At 55.6% G+C, this 15066-nt stretch overlaps 2 protein-coding genes across 2 annotated transcripts in view; both read right to left on the bottom strand.

The window, feature by feature from the left end:
- Window positions 1-4841: 4841 nt before the first annotated feature.
- On the bottom strand, window positions 4842-12590 carry VOLCADRAFT_105974 (uncharacterized protein; the record flags this gene model as incomplete). Its single annotated transcript, XM_002953407.1, has 11 exons — window positions 4842-5222; window positions 5479-5779; window positions 5951-6061; window positions 9117-9498; window positions 9951-10033; window positions 10662-11029; window positions 11059-11125; window positions 11239-11291; window positions 11743-11841; window positions 12275-12378; window positions 12569-12590. 11 exons carry the CDS (start codon window positions 12588-12590, stop codon window positions 4842-4844), a joined length of 1971 nt encoding a protein of 656 aa, XP_002953453.1.
- A 1062-nt stretch (window positions 12591-13652) lies between these two features.
- VOLCADRAFT_94271 (uncharacterized protein) overlaps window positions 13653-15066 on the bottom strand; it is a gene marked incomplete at both ends in the record, with an annotated part of 3834 nt that continues 2420 nt past the window's right edge. The window contains 3 exons of the mRNA XM_002953406.1: window positions 13653-13889; window positions 14085-14165; window positions 14460-14549. Of these exons, the coding sequence (XP_002953452.1) occupies window positions 13653-13889; window positions 14085-14165; window positions 14460-14549 (408 nt within the window). The remainder of the gene's footprint in view (window positions 13890-14084; window positions 14166-14459; window positions 14550-15066) is intronic.

Genomic DNA, 15066 nt, shown 5'->3' with positions numbered 1-15066 from the left:
TTCATCCCCNCCGCGGCTTTAGGGTGTTTTTGCTGTGTCTCGCGCTGGGCTGCATCCAAGAGCCGGCACCCCCAGGAGGAGACTGACGTGCGGACCAGTTTCGCCTCGTTTGTGAGTGGACCGGCGAGGAAGTGGTGGCCACCCTCGGGAAGTGTTCGTTGTTCGTTGCTCGTGGTAGTTGAACAGCTGGCCTTCGAGGACCAGTGTGCGAGTACTCGCTTTGTGTTGGTCTTTTCTGTGCAACCGTGTCTCGGCTTNTGCGGTGTGTCGTCTCAGGCCCGTGGTCCTCCGTGTCTCCCTTGCCTTGCTGGCTGCGTGGGGCCCTGGTTTTTGTGTGTGTAGAGGAGGCCCCCGAGTAGAGCCCCTGCCCCCGGTGGTGTTTTCTTTTTGTTCTGGTTTTGGCGGTCAAGAGGGACGAGAGCGCGTGAATAGGCAGGCCAGGCGAAGTGGCGCCTTTCGTGCGGTTCTTGCATAGATCGGTTTGCAGTCTTCTGCGCCGCTGTGTTGCCTAGCCAGGGGCTGGGAGAGTGTCCCGGTTGGCGCGAGTGAGGGAATGAGGCGCGCGCGGAGGAACAGACGGTCGTAAAGCCGCGCGCCCTTCCCTGCGCTGTGTTTCGGCCCGGTCAGGGCCCCCGGTGCTCGTCCTTTATCGGGCGAGCCGCCCACAGTGTAACACCCCATCAACAACAACAACAACAACAACAACAACAACAACAACAACAACAACAACAACAGGGAGCAGGGAGAGTGAGAGAGGGGGTGAGAGAGCCAGGAGTAGGGATAGGTGAGGGAGCGAGGAGAGCAGGGAGGCCCTGGGCAGTCGGAGGGCTGGGCGAGAGGGCAGTGCCCTGAGTGTGGTCTAGCAGGGGGAGTTGGGGATCCGGGCTGTGCGTGTTTTGTGTACTCGTGTGGTTGCCCTCTCCCCGGGAATTGGGGCCCGTCGGAGTGAGGGGATTGGGTCCTGTGCTGTCTGGCATCAGAGTAGAGAACACGTAGGTGGCTTGTGGGAGCGGAGAGGAGGTGGGAAAGCGGTGGAGGAGAGTGGTTTGGAGGTGGAGAACAGGTGTTGCTGGCTCCGGCCGGTCAGGGTCAGGAGGGGAGGGATTTCAGTGTGGTAAGCGAGAGCAGGCGGCGTCTGTGAGCCGTGCCTTCTCCGGGCTTTATAGGGGGGCGCCGTGCTGGCTTGTCATCCCCCCCGCGGCTATAGGTGTTTTTGCTGTGTCTCGCGCTGGGCTGCATCCGAGAGCCCGCAACCCCCAGGAGGAGACTGACGTGCGGACCAGTTTCGCCTCGTTTGTGAGTGGACCGGAGAGGTAGTGGTGGCCACCCTCGGGAAGTGTTCGTTGTTCGTTGCTCGTGGTAGTTGAACAGCTGGCCTTCGAGGACCAGTGTGCGAGTACTCGCTTTGTGTTGGTCTTTTCTGTGCAACCGTGTCTCGGCTTNTGCGGTGTGTCGTCTCAGGCCCGTGGTCCTCCGTGTCTCCCTTGCCTTGCTGGCTGCGTGGGGCCCTGGTTTTTGTGTGTGTAGAGGAGGCCCCCGAGTAGAGCCCCTGCCCCCGGTGGTGTTTTCTTTTTGTTCTGGTTTTGGCGGTCAAGAGGGACGAGAGCGCGTGAATAGGCAGGCCAGGCGAAGTGGCGCCTTTCGTGCGGTTCTTGCATAGATCGGTTTGCAGTCTTCTGCGCCGCTGTGTTGCCTAGCCAGGGGCTGGGAGAGTGTCCCGGTTGGCGCGAGTGAGGGAATGAGGCGCGCGCGGAGGAACAGACGGTCGTAAAGCCGCGCGCCCTTCCCTGCGCTGTGTTTCGGCCCGGTCAGGGCCCCCGGTGCTCGTCCTTTATCGGGCGAGCCGCCCACAGTGTAACACCCCATCAACAACAACAACAACAACAACAACAACAACAACAACAACAACAACAACAACAGGGAGCAGGGAGAGTGAGAGAGGGGGTGAGAGAGCCAGGAGTAGGGATAGGTGAGGGAGCGAGGAGAGCAGGGAGGCCCTGGGCAGTCGGAGGGCTGGGCGAGAGGGCAGTGCCCTGAGTGTGGTCTAGCAGGGGGAGTTGGGGATCCGGGCTGTGCGTGTTTTGTGTACTCGTGTGGTTGCCCTCTCCCCGGGAATTGGGGCCCGTCGGAGTGAGGGGATTGGGTCCTGTGCTGTCTGGCATCAGAGTAGAGAACACGTAGGTGGCTTGTGGGAGCGGAGAGGAGGTGGGAAAGCGGTGGAGGAGAGTGGTTTGGAGGTGGAGAACAGGTGTTGCTGGCTCCGGCCGGTCAGGGTCAGGAGGGGAGGGATTTCAGTGTGGTAAGCGAGAGCAGGCGGCGTCTGTGAGCCGTGCCTTCTCCGGGCTTTATAGGGGGGCGCCGTGCTGGCTTGTCATCCCCCCCGCGGCTATAGGTGTTTTTGCTGTGTCTCGCGCTGGGCTGCATCCGAGAGCCCGCAACCCCCAGGAGGAGACTGACGTGCGGACCAGTTTCGCCTCGTTTGTGAGTGGACCGGAGAGGTAGTGGTGGCCACCCTCGGGAAGTGTTCGTTGTTCGTTGCTCGTGGTAGTTGAACAGCTGGCCTTCGAGGACCAGTGTGCGAGTACTCCCTTTGTGTTGGTCTTCTCTGTGCATCCGTATCTCGGCTTTTGTGGTGTGTCGTCTCAGGCCCGTGGTCCTCTGTGTATCTCTTGCCTTGCTGGCTGCGTGGGGCCCTGGTTTTTGTTGAGTGTGTAGTGGAGCCCCCTGAGTAGAGCCCCTGCCCCCGGTGGTGTTTTCTTTTTGCTCTTGTTTTGGCGGTCAAGAGGGACGAGAGCGCGTGAATAGGCAGGCCAGGCGAAGTGGCGCCTTTCGTGCGGTTCTTGCATAGATCGGTTTGCGCCGCTGTGTTGCCTAGCCAGGGGCTGGGAGAGTGTCCCGGTTGGCGTGAGTGAGGGATCGAGGCGCGCGCGGAGGAACAGACGGACGTAGAGCCGCGCGCCCATCCCTGCGCTGTGTTTCGGCCCGGTCAGGGCCCCCGGTGCTCGTCCTTTATCGGGCGAGCCGCCCACAGTGTAACACCCCATCAACAAGAACAGCAGGAGCACGTTATGTATCCGCCGAAGGCCGAGTGCGCCTGCTACCAACTGCTACCAACTTGGGCCGTGCGGCTATCCCTGGCCGTTAGGGTGACAGCCAGCCACCGCCAGCCACCCTGTGTGTGAGGGGAACGAAAGCGGCGAAGCGGGGAACGGGGGAACAAGTGAAATTACATAAAGAGGAGCACCGCATCCCTACGCTCATAACCTAGCAAGGCCCACAGAGATTATAGCCGCGGTTCTCGAGGCCGACAAGGCTTATATCAATAGCTATATGTAAAAGTTATATAGCTATATCAGACAGACCCGCAGGCCATGCTATACCCACAGGTGTCCCCATGCGTGTGCGCACGAGCGCACGTGTGTGTCTGTGTGTCTGTATGTATGCGTGTATATGTGTGTGTCTGTGCGTATGTGTCTGTGTGCATGTCCGCATAATATGATTGTGATAAAATAGGACGAGAAGCTTGCGGACAACTCCGTACAATGTCTAAACCTAGGGTTCTTCTTCACTTGTTGTGATTTGTGAGAGAGGGCCTTTTCCTTCTACAAGGCTCAAAACATGAAACCAGTATAATTATAATAATAATACACCCCACAAGGAAATAGCGAACAGCAAATCAAACAGCAAATCGAACTTTGCAATTAAAGACGGTGGCAGTTATACATCCCCTTCTGCAGCATGACGGACAATTAGAGGCAAACTGCACGAATTGACGTACGGGCCGTACATGGCTCTGCACTTGGCGGCAGCGGAAGAGCACCCGCCTGGGGTTCATAATTGACCTCCCTTACGAAACTGTTCCTTCGGGTCAGATCTGCCCCGGTACATATTCGCACATCCGCACGCCTTTGGGCATGTTCGTACCTATCCGTACCTATCGTACAGGGCCTCGCCTGTAGCTGCCTAGGCTGCCCAATCGCAGGGCATCAAGATATATGCGCACAAAAATGTGCGCACTGAGATATTGCACTGCGCAACATACATGCTTTGGAACATTGAGCATTAACATGAAAACGATGAAAACGTACGGGTGCATTTGTGGAAACGTTTGCGATCATCAGCGGTGTGCGCCGTACAGCGCAACACAGCTATACCTACTTCCGCACATCCCACCTCTTGCAACATCAGAAACGGAAGCTGATCGCAAAGCCCAACCACTGCTTAACCCACTTTACCATCAACCCCCCCAAAACTTAATGGAACCAGCGGCACACGATCTCACGATCTCACAGGGGAATCCGGCTAACCAGAGTACCCGGGCACCCCCTATTACGAGGTCCTGAAAAACACAGACCCCACATTGTACAATCCCCCATGCCTCCTGGCATGCACAGCGGGGCTAGCTGGATACCAAATACGCTGGGTTTTTGCAGGAGACGCTCACAGGCCTCGAGGACGCGGACTTGAGGGGTTGAGGGTCCATGCACACCAACACACTGCCCCCAACACCAAGGGGCCCCAGCACGGCTACATCTAACTACCACCTCCTTCCGCAGGCCAGGAGTTCCTCCCCTCACCCTCCTCTCCCCCTCACCTCCCGGGAGGGTGACGTCTCCAAGCCAAAACACAACAACCCCCCCTCCCGACGCGTCTTTCAAAGTCGGCTGCGGTCTGCTTTCCTACACGCACACCGATTTCCATGCACAGCACCATGGTACGCCCCCACACCCAAACGCAAGCCTTCAACAACGCACACAGCCAAAACAAACCTCCCTGGAAAACCCCAAGCCGCAGCATTCCACAAAACCGTCTCAACGGTCAACCAACCCAACTTTCAACCGTCAATCCACGGTTATGCCGGTCTGCACCGGGCACCAGGCGTGGTCCCTGACGTACGTTCCGTTGACGGTTAGCGGTTGACCCACGTTCCAGAAGGAGAAGGCGAAGTAGCCTTCCCCTTTCAAAAACACCGTTGCCGGGTCGGGTACGCCGGCGCAGGCGGCGTCTAGGTTACTTGCGGCGACTCCGAGGGCGCACGATTTGACAACCTCGATTCGGTAAAGTTTGGTTGAAGGCTGTACGATATCGTTGAGGATGACTTTCAGGCTGTACACGGAAGTTTGCGGCGTCAGGACGCCGCTGTCCTTGAGATCACGTACTGTGTTGATCCTGGTTCCATTGACGAAGACCGAGTAGTACGGCGCGGTTTCCCGGTACGGCGTCTGTACGGGACAGGACAGGACAGGTAACGACACAACAGGGCCGGGCGGGTCGAGGACATTGCTTTACTTGTTTTGCAATGCGCGTGCACCGTGGAGGAGGAAAATGGGAAGAAATGATAAAAAATTGCATCTCTACTGCATGGTAGCGACGTACGATTTACAAAGAGCGGCTGGCAAAAAGCAGCTATGTTTACAAGGGGAAATAGCTTCATGCGAATGAGGATAACGGACTGCGTTCGTCCTGTCCCTCACCTACCTTATCCAGGGCTGGTGACCAGGCCATGACACCGCTCTTGTTGAAATACGCCAGGTGCATTTGACGAATTTTGAAGACTGGCGGCTCCACCCGACCGAAGACCGGGGCCACCGGAAACACGTTCCCCGTGTCCAAGTAAAAAACTAAGGAATGGCGACCAAGTTGCTGACTGAGCGGGCGCGTCATGCTCCAAAGCCCGAATTCCTGCTGCTGCAAATTGTGTCCGCATTTTCCAAAATGCATGTAAAATTGCGGCAGCGGCAGCGGCCGTGGCGGCGGCGGAAGAAGCTGCTGCGCACTGCTGCGAGCGCCGGGCGATGAGTCGCGAGGTGACGGAGGCTGATTGGGCAGCCCTGGATGGGAAGCGGGAGAATGTGCCGGGGTGTGGAGCTGTGGGTGTGTTTTGTGGGATGAGATTCTAGGGCAGGCGGGTTACAGGTAGGGTACTTTTCAACCTCAAAAACAAACCCACCGGCGTGGATCTGCAACGACGACGAGGACAACAGGAGTAGTACTACGGCGAATAGTCTGTCCATGTTCGTAGTTGTTGGAGATGTCGGAGATGTCGACAAGCCCCAGGCAGCTGCGGAAGAAGCACGGGGACGGTCCAGAATGTTGTCAAAAGTTGAATGATGCCGCTGTGTTTAAAGTCCGCTATGTGGATATATGTAAGGGATTGACGCCGATTGTACAGGGGCGCCTCCTATGTTGTTGAGAGTTGTTGTGCCATTGCTTGCCTACCAGCACTAGCACCTTAACATGATGTACAACCATTGAAATCTTTTGGAAGATGGACGTTATCAATTGGATGTTGCATGTCAAGCTGTGCATGCCAGGCGCGCAAGCTTTTCCTGGTTGTCGCTGAAGGCATGAGTCGCGGTGAACACATCCCAGCGCCATCAGCACAGCATTTGGCTAAAACCTAGTTTCATTATGCATAAGCCTTCGCTTACGAAAAGGCAAAGCTGGCGCCTTCAGTCGGCCCGCTTGGTCTGAATTCCGCACTCGAGGGAACGGCGGTTAGCTCGAGTAATAACGGCGCACGGAGATACAGGTCATGTGCTACGTCTCTATTTAAAGAAGATAATGGACTGGAGTTACTGGAAGTAAGTTGATGTGAGTAGGCCGAATGGGCGAGCAGAGTAAGCTTGCCCGTTCCACCTTTTTAGCAGCCGAAATCTATGCACGTGTTCAAAAGGTTAAGCAAATATTACTGGATTATGAAGTCCATACTAGCCGTGTTGCAGATAGCGTAAAATGTTTAAGCGGCGACCGACCCGTACGGGCCCGGGTTCCCAACAGTTTTCGCCAACTTTCCCAAAGGGCTATGAGCTCTGCCGAGGCCAAGTCCTTATCCATGATGATTGAAATTTAAATCTGTTTTACTTTTTTATGGAAAGCCGATACGGTTACGTACTGTAGGTTTTGTGACGAAAGTGGGTTCGATTTTCATGGCGAGTGCAGGATTAGTGCAATACAGGCTTAAGATCCTTTGAACTATGTCGGGTACTTATTGTATTGTAGAAATATATAGGTATTTCTGTAATCAGGTTTTCCGGTTTTCGTTCCCCGACAGCACACCACGCCGCAAAACGAAACGCAACTGAGCTGCTGGGGCTGGCCACAGGTAAGTGCCTATCGGGCGTCTTATTTTGTGCATCTCGAAACTTCAGCTGCCATGCTAAAACATTATCTACAAAGGTTAACGTCGTGACAGTGGCTGCCTATCGTATCGACCAAAGGTGTTATGAGCATTCCGTTAATTATGGTAATGACTAACATATCCTTATTACTTTTACTTGTGACGCATAGGCGGAACAACTCCTGCCGTACTACCGTACGTCGTATCCCAACAAGGGTATATCCTTACTTTCGTTAGTTCCGTCTAGGCGGACATTTGGTTGTTAAGAACCAACTAGCCACTACACTTCGTATAACCGTTTCCGCTTATGCGTCACAAGTAATAGTAATAAGGATATGTTAGTCATTACCGTAATTAACGGAATGCTCATAACGAAAGGGCTCAGATGATATTACGAAAGAAGAGTACCGGCACTCTTGCGATGCACATAGAGTCCGGATGTCCGGAACCAGATGAAGCTTTAGAGAAAGGGCGTGTCCGGAATAGGCAGGAATCCAAATGAAACAACCTAATGCTGGCATCTACCTTCACTAAGAATTACGAAACCAATATCGAGGCTATCTTCCTGCTCTTCACTGTCCTCCGAACAGCAACATTTGTTTGATCTCGTTCCAAAATGGGGCCCAGATGTTCTCTTTCTGTTGCTTTTACCTTCTCTGCTTGGTTTAAATTTGTTTTCGTCCTTTGTATGTCTATCTGTATCTGTATATTGTTTTCCTGTTCGGTCAAGAGCGACCGTTTACCGCCGAGCCCAAGACATGTACAGGATGAGGCCCGAATGAGGCGAGAGGTCACACACACACGTACATACACGTACACACACACGTACGTACATAACGCCCCAACCGGGGTTGCTCTGTTTTGCCGTAAACCCGGGTTTGCCTCTCCTTTCCTGCACCGGCCATGCCTGGGCTGCCGCCACCTCACCTTCCTATCAACATACATACATACATCAAATCCGCCTGCCGACTCCTCGGGTGTTTGAGGAGTGTTGAAATGGGAGGTGGCCCCCCATCTTATGGACGGTGTAGGACGTGATAATACAACTTGCGAGCTGACCAGGAACTAAGTTGATGCGCCGTTGATCCGCTAGATTTGGTTGGATGCTGGTGGTGAGTTGCTGAAACCAACGAATACATTCTGAAGTTGGATGGGGTGAACGGATTAGGGTGCCCCTCTCGCAGGGGAGAGCAGGGAACTGCCTCGGGAAAGGGGGCCGCTGGTGAAGTTTAACCACCCTGTAACAACATACATACATACATTTTTTCTTTTGAGTGGGAGGAGTGGGACTTCAGAGAGCCTTTGCCTTGAGTCTTGTGGAGCTGTTCAGGCGGGACTAGAGATTTTCGATGCAGCACCTTCCCCGAACAGAGGCGCTGCTGAACGGCTGCGTCGTGTGTTAGCAGCCTGAGTCGGGGTGGGGAGCACACAAGACTAGCCGCGGCTTGTGCTGCGTGCCCCTGACCCTTCCGCTGTGTTTCGGCTTCGGCCCCGGCTTTACCAGCCCACAGTGTAACCTAATTCATACATCCATCCATCCCTACATACGTACACACACAGATACACAGCACATCCGTCGCCACCACGGGGCCTCATCTGTTCCCTGGTCCTTCATGCGCCACGCCGTCGCAGAAGACAACGCATGTCCGCCGTGTCTGCAAAAGCCCACCTTCCTGTCAGTCGGTCTGTAAGTCTGTCGTGAGAAGGTGTCTGTAGTGAGGTTCATCTGAGATACGCAGCAGATCCGGAGCTCACAAAAGTCCCGCGCGCCCACCCAGCAAAGGACAAGAACGGACCGACTAGCCAAACTTCCCTCCTATCGCCCTCTTATCCTCCTCCCCCCAACCACCACCGGAGCCCCCTTCCTCTCATCCTCCTCTTCTTCTTTTTCTCTCCTTCCGCTCTTCACTCCGCAACTGTCCTCTCCGAAAATGGCCACTGCCCCTCCTCCTGCTACGGCCTCCTGCTGTAACTCCTGCTATAACCTCCTGCTGACCACCAAACCTTCCGACGTCGCTCCCGATCCCCTGCCGTTGCGACTGCCGTTGCCGGTTGCGACGGCGAAGTCTCCAAGCCTCCCCCGAAATTCATCTTGTGCCGCTGACCACTGGTAGGCTTGCTAAGAGGAGCGCCCGGCTGGTCGAGGCGGCCGTCCCACCACGAGCCCCCCTCCAAGACGCAGCTGACTCGGAGTCCGTAGTGTTGTAGCAGCTGTCGGCAGCAAACGCAGGGTACGCTACAGCCTAGGGTTCCGTCATGTAAACGACGCCAGATGACGATGGTGGTGCCAGCCTTGCGTCGGATCCACTGCGCGACTTGGTGGGGCCGCTGGCCGTGCTTTCGGGCCTCAAGGACCCAAGTATCAATCAACCTACGTTCTGTGGAAGTACCCGGGCATGGAGAAATAAAGGAGGATGCGAGAATTGGTGAAGAATCAAGCATAGAAGAATATAAATGCGCGTGCAAACGTCGCGCGCGCAAACGTCCCGCGCGCATGGACGGGATAGATGGCAAGAGGCAAGCGGAATGCGAGCCGGACATGTAATGGGTGTCACAGCATAAAACGGAAGCACAAATGCAGCGCGCATTGAAGCATCCGTAAACACGGACGGAAAACAGGGAGGTATGAGTGAACAAGAGGAGGTGGACCGATACGAGGGCTTTGGCCACCCAGGTAAAGCCAAACTAAAGAAGCCAGCCAAGTAATGCCGCTATCGCAGTTCTAATACAGTTATAACGCAAAGATTGGGCTTTCAAGCACCAGCGCGGACGGGGTTGCCCGCCTGCTTGCGCCGACTCCATGCAACTCCGAGAAGGTTAAAGGACACACCTGCGCAGGCTCGATGATCACTTAACGACTGAAGGATGTCATAGTCGCCGTTCGTGTTTCGCCTCTTTTTTTCCTTTAACGCACTCGTTGCATGCCATGGCCACCGGCGCGCGAGACTCGGCGAGCATGTTAATGAATGACGCGTGGACGACCTTAGACTCCAGGTTGCGCCAGTACTTAGTAGCCATGCGTGAAATTCTTTCGGGTTGCGGACGACGGAAGTTGGGTTCTAGCCTCGTGAGCGAGGGGTGGATAAATAAGGAATGAAGGGTACGCAAAAAAGTGTAAAACAAAGAAGACATAAAGCATGCGTCTTTATACATTGACGGCGCGAAACAAATGCATGTCGTACTCTCGGTCGCTCATGAATCCCAGGCGCCCATTCACTTGTTCGGCGAACACTTCATGCTTCCAGCTACGCCCCAAATAATGCTTTTAAAGTAATTACAATTGCTTCTGATGGCGCTTTCTCTTCGGGGCGTGCAAATCCTTCTTCGGGAGGCTTATGGCTGTCTCCCGCACAGACAATTTGGGCGCAATGGGTCATTAGAAGTACTGAGCACCAGCGCTGGTTGGCGAACTCAGCACACAGCCGGCGACGTCGCATCGCTCTCCGGCAAAGCCCCGGAAGTCTCACAGGTGGGCTTCAGCGGCTCCAGGACTCGCCAAAATGCCATGATCGATTGCACGAATCGTCGCATGCATCCTCACTGCCCATCATGCCTTGTTTCAGTGCGCTTGCCGTGAGCTCTGGCTGCGCGCAACCCCTTCATCCAACCCATCCTAACCTGCACCGCCCCGCCGATGCCAATCAGCGCTTTCCCTCCTTTCCCCATCCCCCTGGGGCGTTCTTCTTCCCTCAGGCTACTGCCACCGCCACCGCCGCATCCACGGGCACGGGCAGTAGCGACAGCAGTAGCCTTCTCACCTCTCATCAGCTGCCAACAACCGACCCCCAGGATAATGTCCTCCGACAACGACATCACCCGCAGCAGCTTCAACAGCACCAGAACCAGCACCAGCACCAGCAGCACGACAAGCAGCTCGATCTGGATCTTGACGAGCCGCCGCTGCCCCCGCTCCGCTTCGTCAGTCGGGAACAACGTACCGCACGGCAGCTACCAGCTCGCCGCATCCCCATCTGCTTTCCCAACTTAACTCTACAGATGCTCAAGCTGCGAGACAGCCAAATGGTTCAGCTAAGGGAAACAGGATGGCTGCGGGAGGTTGCCTTTAAGACGACGGCCGACGTGACAAAGGCAGGTGGCTGATCCCCTTTCTCATTCACCACATGAGCATCGTGCGGTTATCCGGCGTGGGCGATGGAATGTGGTGGGATGCCTGGAGGGAGCTAGAGGGGTGGGGATGGGGATGGGGGGATAGGGCGAGGCTTTGAGCGGGCGTAGACAGCGGCCCCGCAGACCAGCGATGTTGGGAAGTCTGGGGTGGTTGTAGATGTAGAACAACTAGCACGGGATGGCACTTAGGCGGGTAATGTGGTAATGTGGCGGGCTATCAGGATTCCGCGGCCACCGCCTTTCGGTGCTACACGGGGATGGGGGAGAGGAGAGGGCTACTGCGCCCACGTAGGCGGCGAAGGCAAGATGTAGGGCCCACAGAGAACCGACTGGACGATCATAAAGACAAAAATACGCATTTCTACATACACACACAAACACACGCGCGCGTGGAGCCACTAAATGAAATACACATGTGTACATACATACGTACATATATACATACATGTCACGACAAGCCTTTCTCGCCGCTACAGTTGGAGATTGCGGCCTACCTGGAGTCCGTGTACGGCATGTCGGTTGAGAGGGTCCACACCGTCAACTACCTGGGCCGCGCACGCCAGGATGCGCCATTCGGCAAGAACCGGCGGCATCTGTATCGCGAAGACGACTGGAAGAAGGCGTATGTGGTGTTTCGGCCGCCGCCGGGAGCTGAGCACTTGCTAACCCAAGAGCAACAGGGAGGGGAGGAACAGCAAGAGGAGGTTGGGGTGGATGAGCGGCCGGTGATCGAGCAGATACGCGAGGCTGCGAGGGCGCCAAGACCAGCTCCCAGGCCCCTGCCCTGGGGCCGGCGGCGGCAGTGACGAGCAGGAGGTTGCGTTTCCTGAGGAAAGGAAAAAAACCGAAAATTTAGGATTGAAACATGTTTGATGAACGCGAGGTCGCGGTTCCGGAGCGGGGTGGTTCCTGTCCGGACGTGTGTATGTCGTACTTCCTGGAGACGATCACTCGTACTGCTACATGCTGACAGTGGAACTCGAGAGGTTATTGATGTTGGGGCACACTGAGGGTGGGGTGCTGCACCAGAGGGCATACCCCACTGAGGGTGGGGTGCTGCACCAGAGGGCATACCCCACTGAGGGTGGGGTGCTGCACCAGAGCATCCGGCGACTGGCAGTTGCTGCGTCCTGGAAGGAAGTGGGAGGGTGTGTGTTGTAACCCCCCCCGTGGGGGACGTCGCACAGCGGGGTGGGGTGGGGGACGCGAAAACGCACAAAGCTCCTGATATGCGTCCGCGTAGGGGTTGGGCAGGCGTCGAAATTTTAATTAGATGATTTGCAGTTTAAGGCTTTTCCGCATTTTCCCTGTCGTCCTTACCTGCACCTCTTCTGAATGCCATCAGGTAGGAATATAATTAGTTTTTTTGTGGGAAGACAAAATCCTAAGCCCTGAAGGCTCTTTATAGCTGAGTTAGCGTCCGTCAGCGCAAAGGTGGAGGAAGCCCGGGACACAAGAAGTGAAGAAGAGCGAACGCGTGTGTCGAAGAGCGAACCCTTGCGCACCGAGACCAGGCTCCCTGCCTGCATCTGAGAGCCCAGGCACTCGGGGATGATATGAAAAACACAGAACACGTCGCGCAAAATCACAGAGCTCAAAACATTTAAAGCACCTCTTGTCATTATATAGGCATATAAAGCGGCATAACACGGCTTCCGCGATGTCCCGTGAGCTCCCGCTTGGGCAGTGGTGGTGTGGTGTGTGGTGTGTAAGAAGCGCGCGGTACCGCGTGGTGCGGTGTCCACCGTCTGATTTCGGACATGAAGGAAACGCTCCGAGACCGCAACGATGATGATATGCTCGGTTCATCCATCAGAGCGGTGGTGCTGTAACACCGCTGTTAAGGATTGGATAACAACCCATCCAGTGGCCAGTGGCCTCCACATCTTCCTTCCTTCCTTCCTTCCTTGCGCGTCCTCCTCGGGTCAAGCCACCCGCCGCGTCCCCCCCCCGGGACCCCGCCATGCTCAAGGACGGGACACACGTCTCGCCCGCTTCCCCCTCCCCCTCCCTACCTCCCCCCCACTTTGCAGCTTCTCCCTGCAGAAAAAAGCCGACCTTTTATTTCAAGCCACTGCATCCTATACCTCCCCTCTCCCCCCTTTTCCCCCTCCCGTCCGGATCCGCAAAACCCTCCGACCCCAGCGCATCTTGTCCCGTCCCGTCCCGTCCCGTTAGAAATGATGAGGGGGGGAAAATGGTGACCCTCGAGGGGGGGACCCGGGGCGTGATGGGGAGAACACATTCGGATCCTCGGAATCCGCTGATCAGGATCATTTCCCCCAACCGCCTCCCTTCCCCGCGCCATTTCCCCAAGTCTTCCTCTCCTCCTCCTCCTCCCCTTCACCCACACCAGCAGCAACAGCAGCAGCAGCAGTAGCAGCAGCAGCGAAATGCCCTTCCTTCACAGAGCCTTCAGGATATTACTGGGCTTAGCCACACCGCCATCTTCGGGATTCCCCCAGACCTTCCAGTCAAAATCAATAAAGCGAGTGCCCGAATCCAGCTCGTCCAATGCCGCCTTCTGGTCGTACGACAATTTCCAGTCGTACATTCCCACGAGGTTCTCGGCCAGGCGGTCGGTGTTTGCGGTCTTGGCGACGACCGGCACCCCTCTCTGAATGTTCCACTTTATGAGCACCTGAATGGAGGTGAGGGGTGTGTGTGTGAGTGTGTGTGTGTGAGTGTGTGTGTGTGTGTGTGTGTGCGCGCGTGTGCGTGTGCGGCACACACATACACACTCTCTCACACACACACACACACGCGTTGATGTTACCCCCGCTCCTTTCCCACCCAACAAATACTTGCACACTTGCACTCGTACACACATCCGTACCTGTGCCGGTGTTTTGGCGGCCTCTTGCGCCACCCGGGCGACCACCCGGTGCGTGAGCAGCTCATTGGTTTTCACCAAACCCTACGTGCATGCATGTATGCATGTATGTAAGTATGTACATACATGATGAATCAATGGGATAGAGGTGGCGCTTGAAGGGCTTCAGGCACTTCCGTCGCAATTTCGAATAAACACATACATACATACATACATACATACATACATACATACATACATACATACATACATACATACATACATGCGCACACCCGGCCCCAGCCCCCTCCCCAACCCTTTCCCCCCCTTCCCCCGCCTGCCCACCTGTCCTCCCAGTGGTGAGTACGCCACGCACTGCACCCCGCGTCTGAAGCTCACCCCCACCAGCTTCCTCTGTGCGCACATGGGGTGCAGCTCCACCTGGTTGACTTGGGGGCGGATACGACAAACCGCTAGGAGGTCCTCCAGCTGCGCAAGGGTAGGGTAGGGCAGGGTAGGGATTCAGGTTTTTGGAATGTTTACATAAAGATCAACACTCCACAAATGCATTTTAAGGTTTCAGGCTTTTCCCAGGTTTTTGATTTGGGTTTTGAGGCAGGAAAGGTAAGGGCAGGGCAGGGCAGGGAGGGTAGAGAAGGAAAAAGAGAGAAAGGAAGGAATTGATATTGGGAGCCATATCGTCCCCAAAGATCCAAAAACTCGAATTCGAATTGAATATCACAAGCCCTAATTAGGACTCCTGGTTATGACTAAGTGGGAATGAGTACGAATAAACCCTAATCGGACAAACCATGCAGTAGCAATAAGCGTCAGCAGCAATCCGAAGCAGCAGCACAAAAGACGCGCCAGCCGAGAAGCCGTGGGATGAGTGGGTGTGTGGGTGGGGGAGAGGGTTCCAATTCAAGAGTTCAAAGGAGGGGGAGAAACCCCAACGTCCCAATGTCCCGGGCTGCTCCCGCTGCTCAGCCCAGAGCCCTCTCCCCTA

This window comes from Volvox carteri (genome assembly GCF_000143455.1).
Source record: "Volvox carteri f. nagariensis unplaced genomic scaffold VOLCAscaffold_36, whole genome shotgun sequence".
In the NCBI taxonomy this organism is placed as follows: domain Eukaryota; kingdom Viridiplantae; phylum Chlorophyta; class Chlorophyceae; order Chlamydomonadales; family Volvocaceae; genus Volvox; species Volvox carteri.
This window is presented reverse-complemented; position numbering and strand designations above follow the sequence as displayed.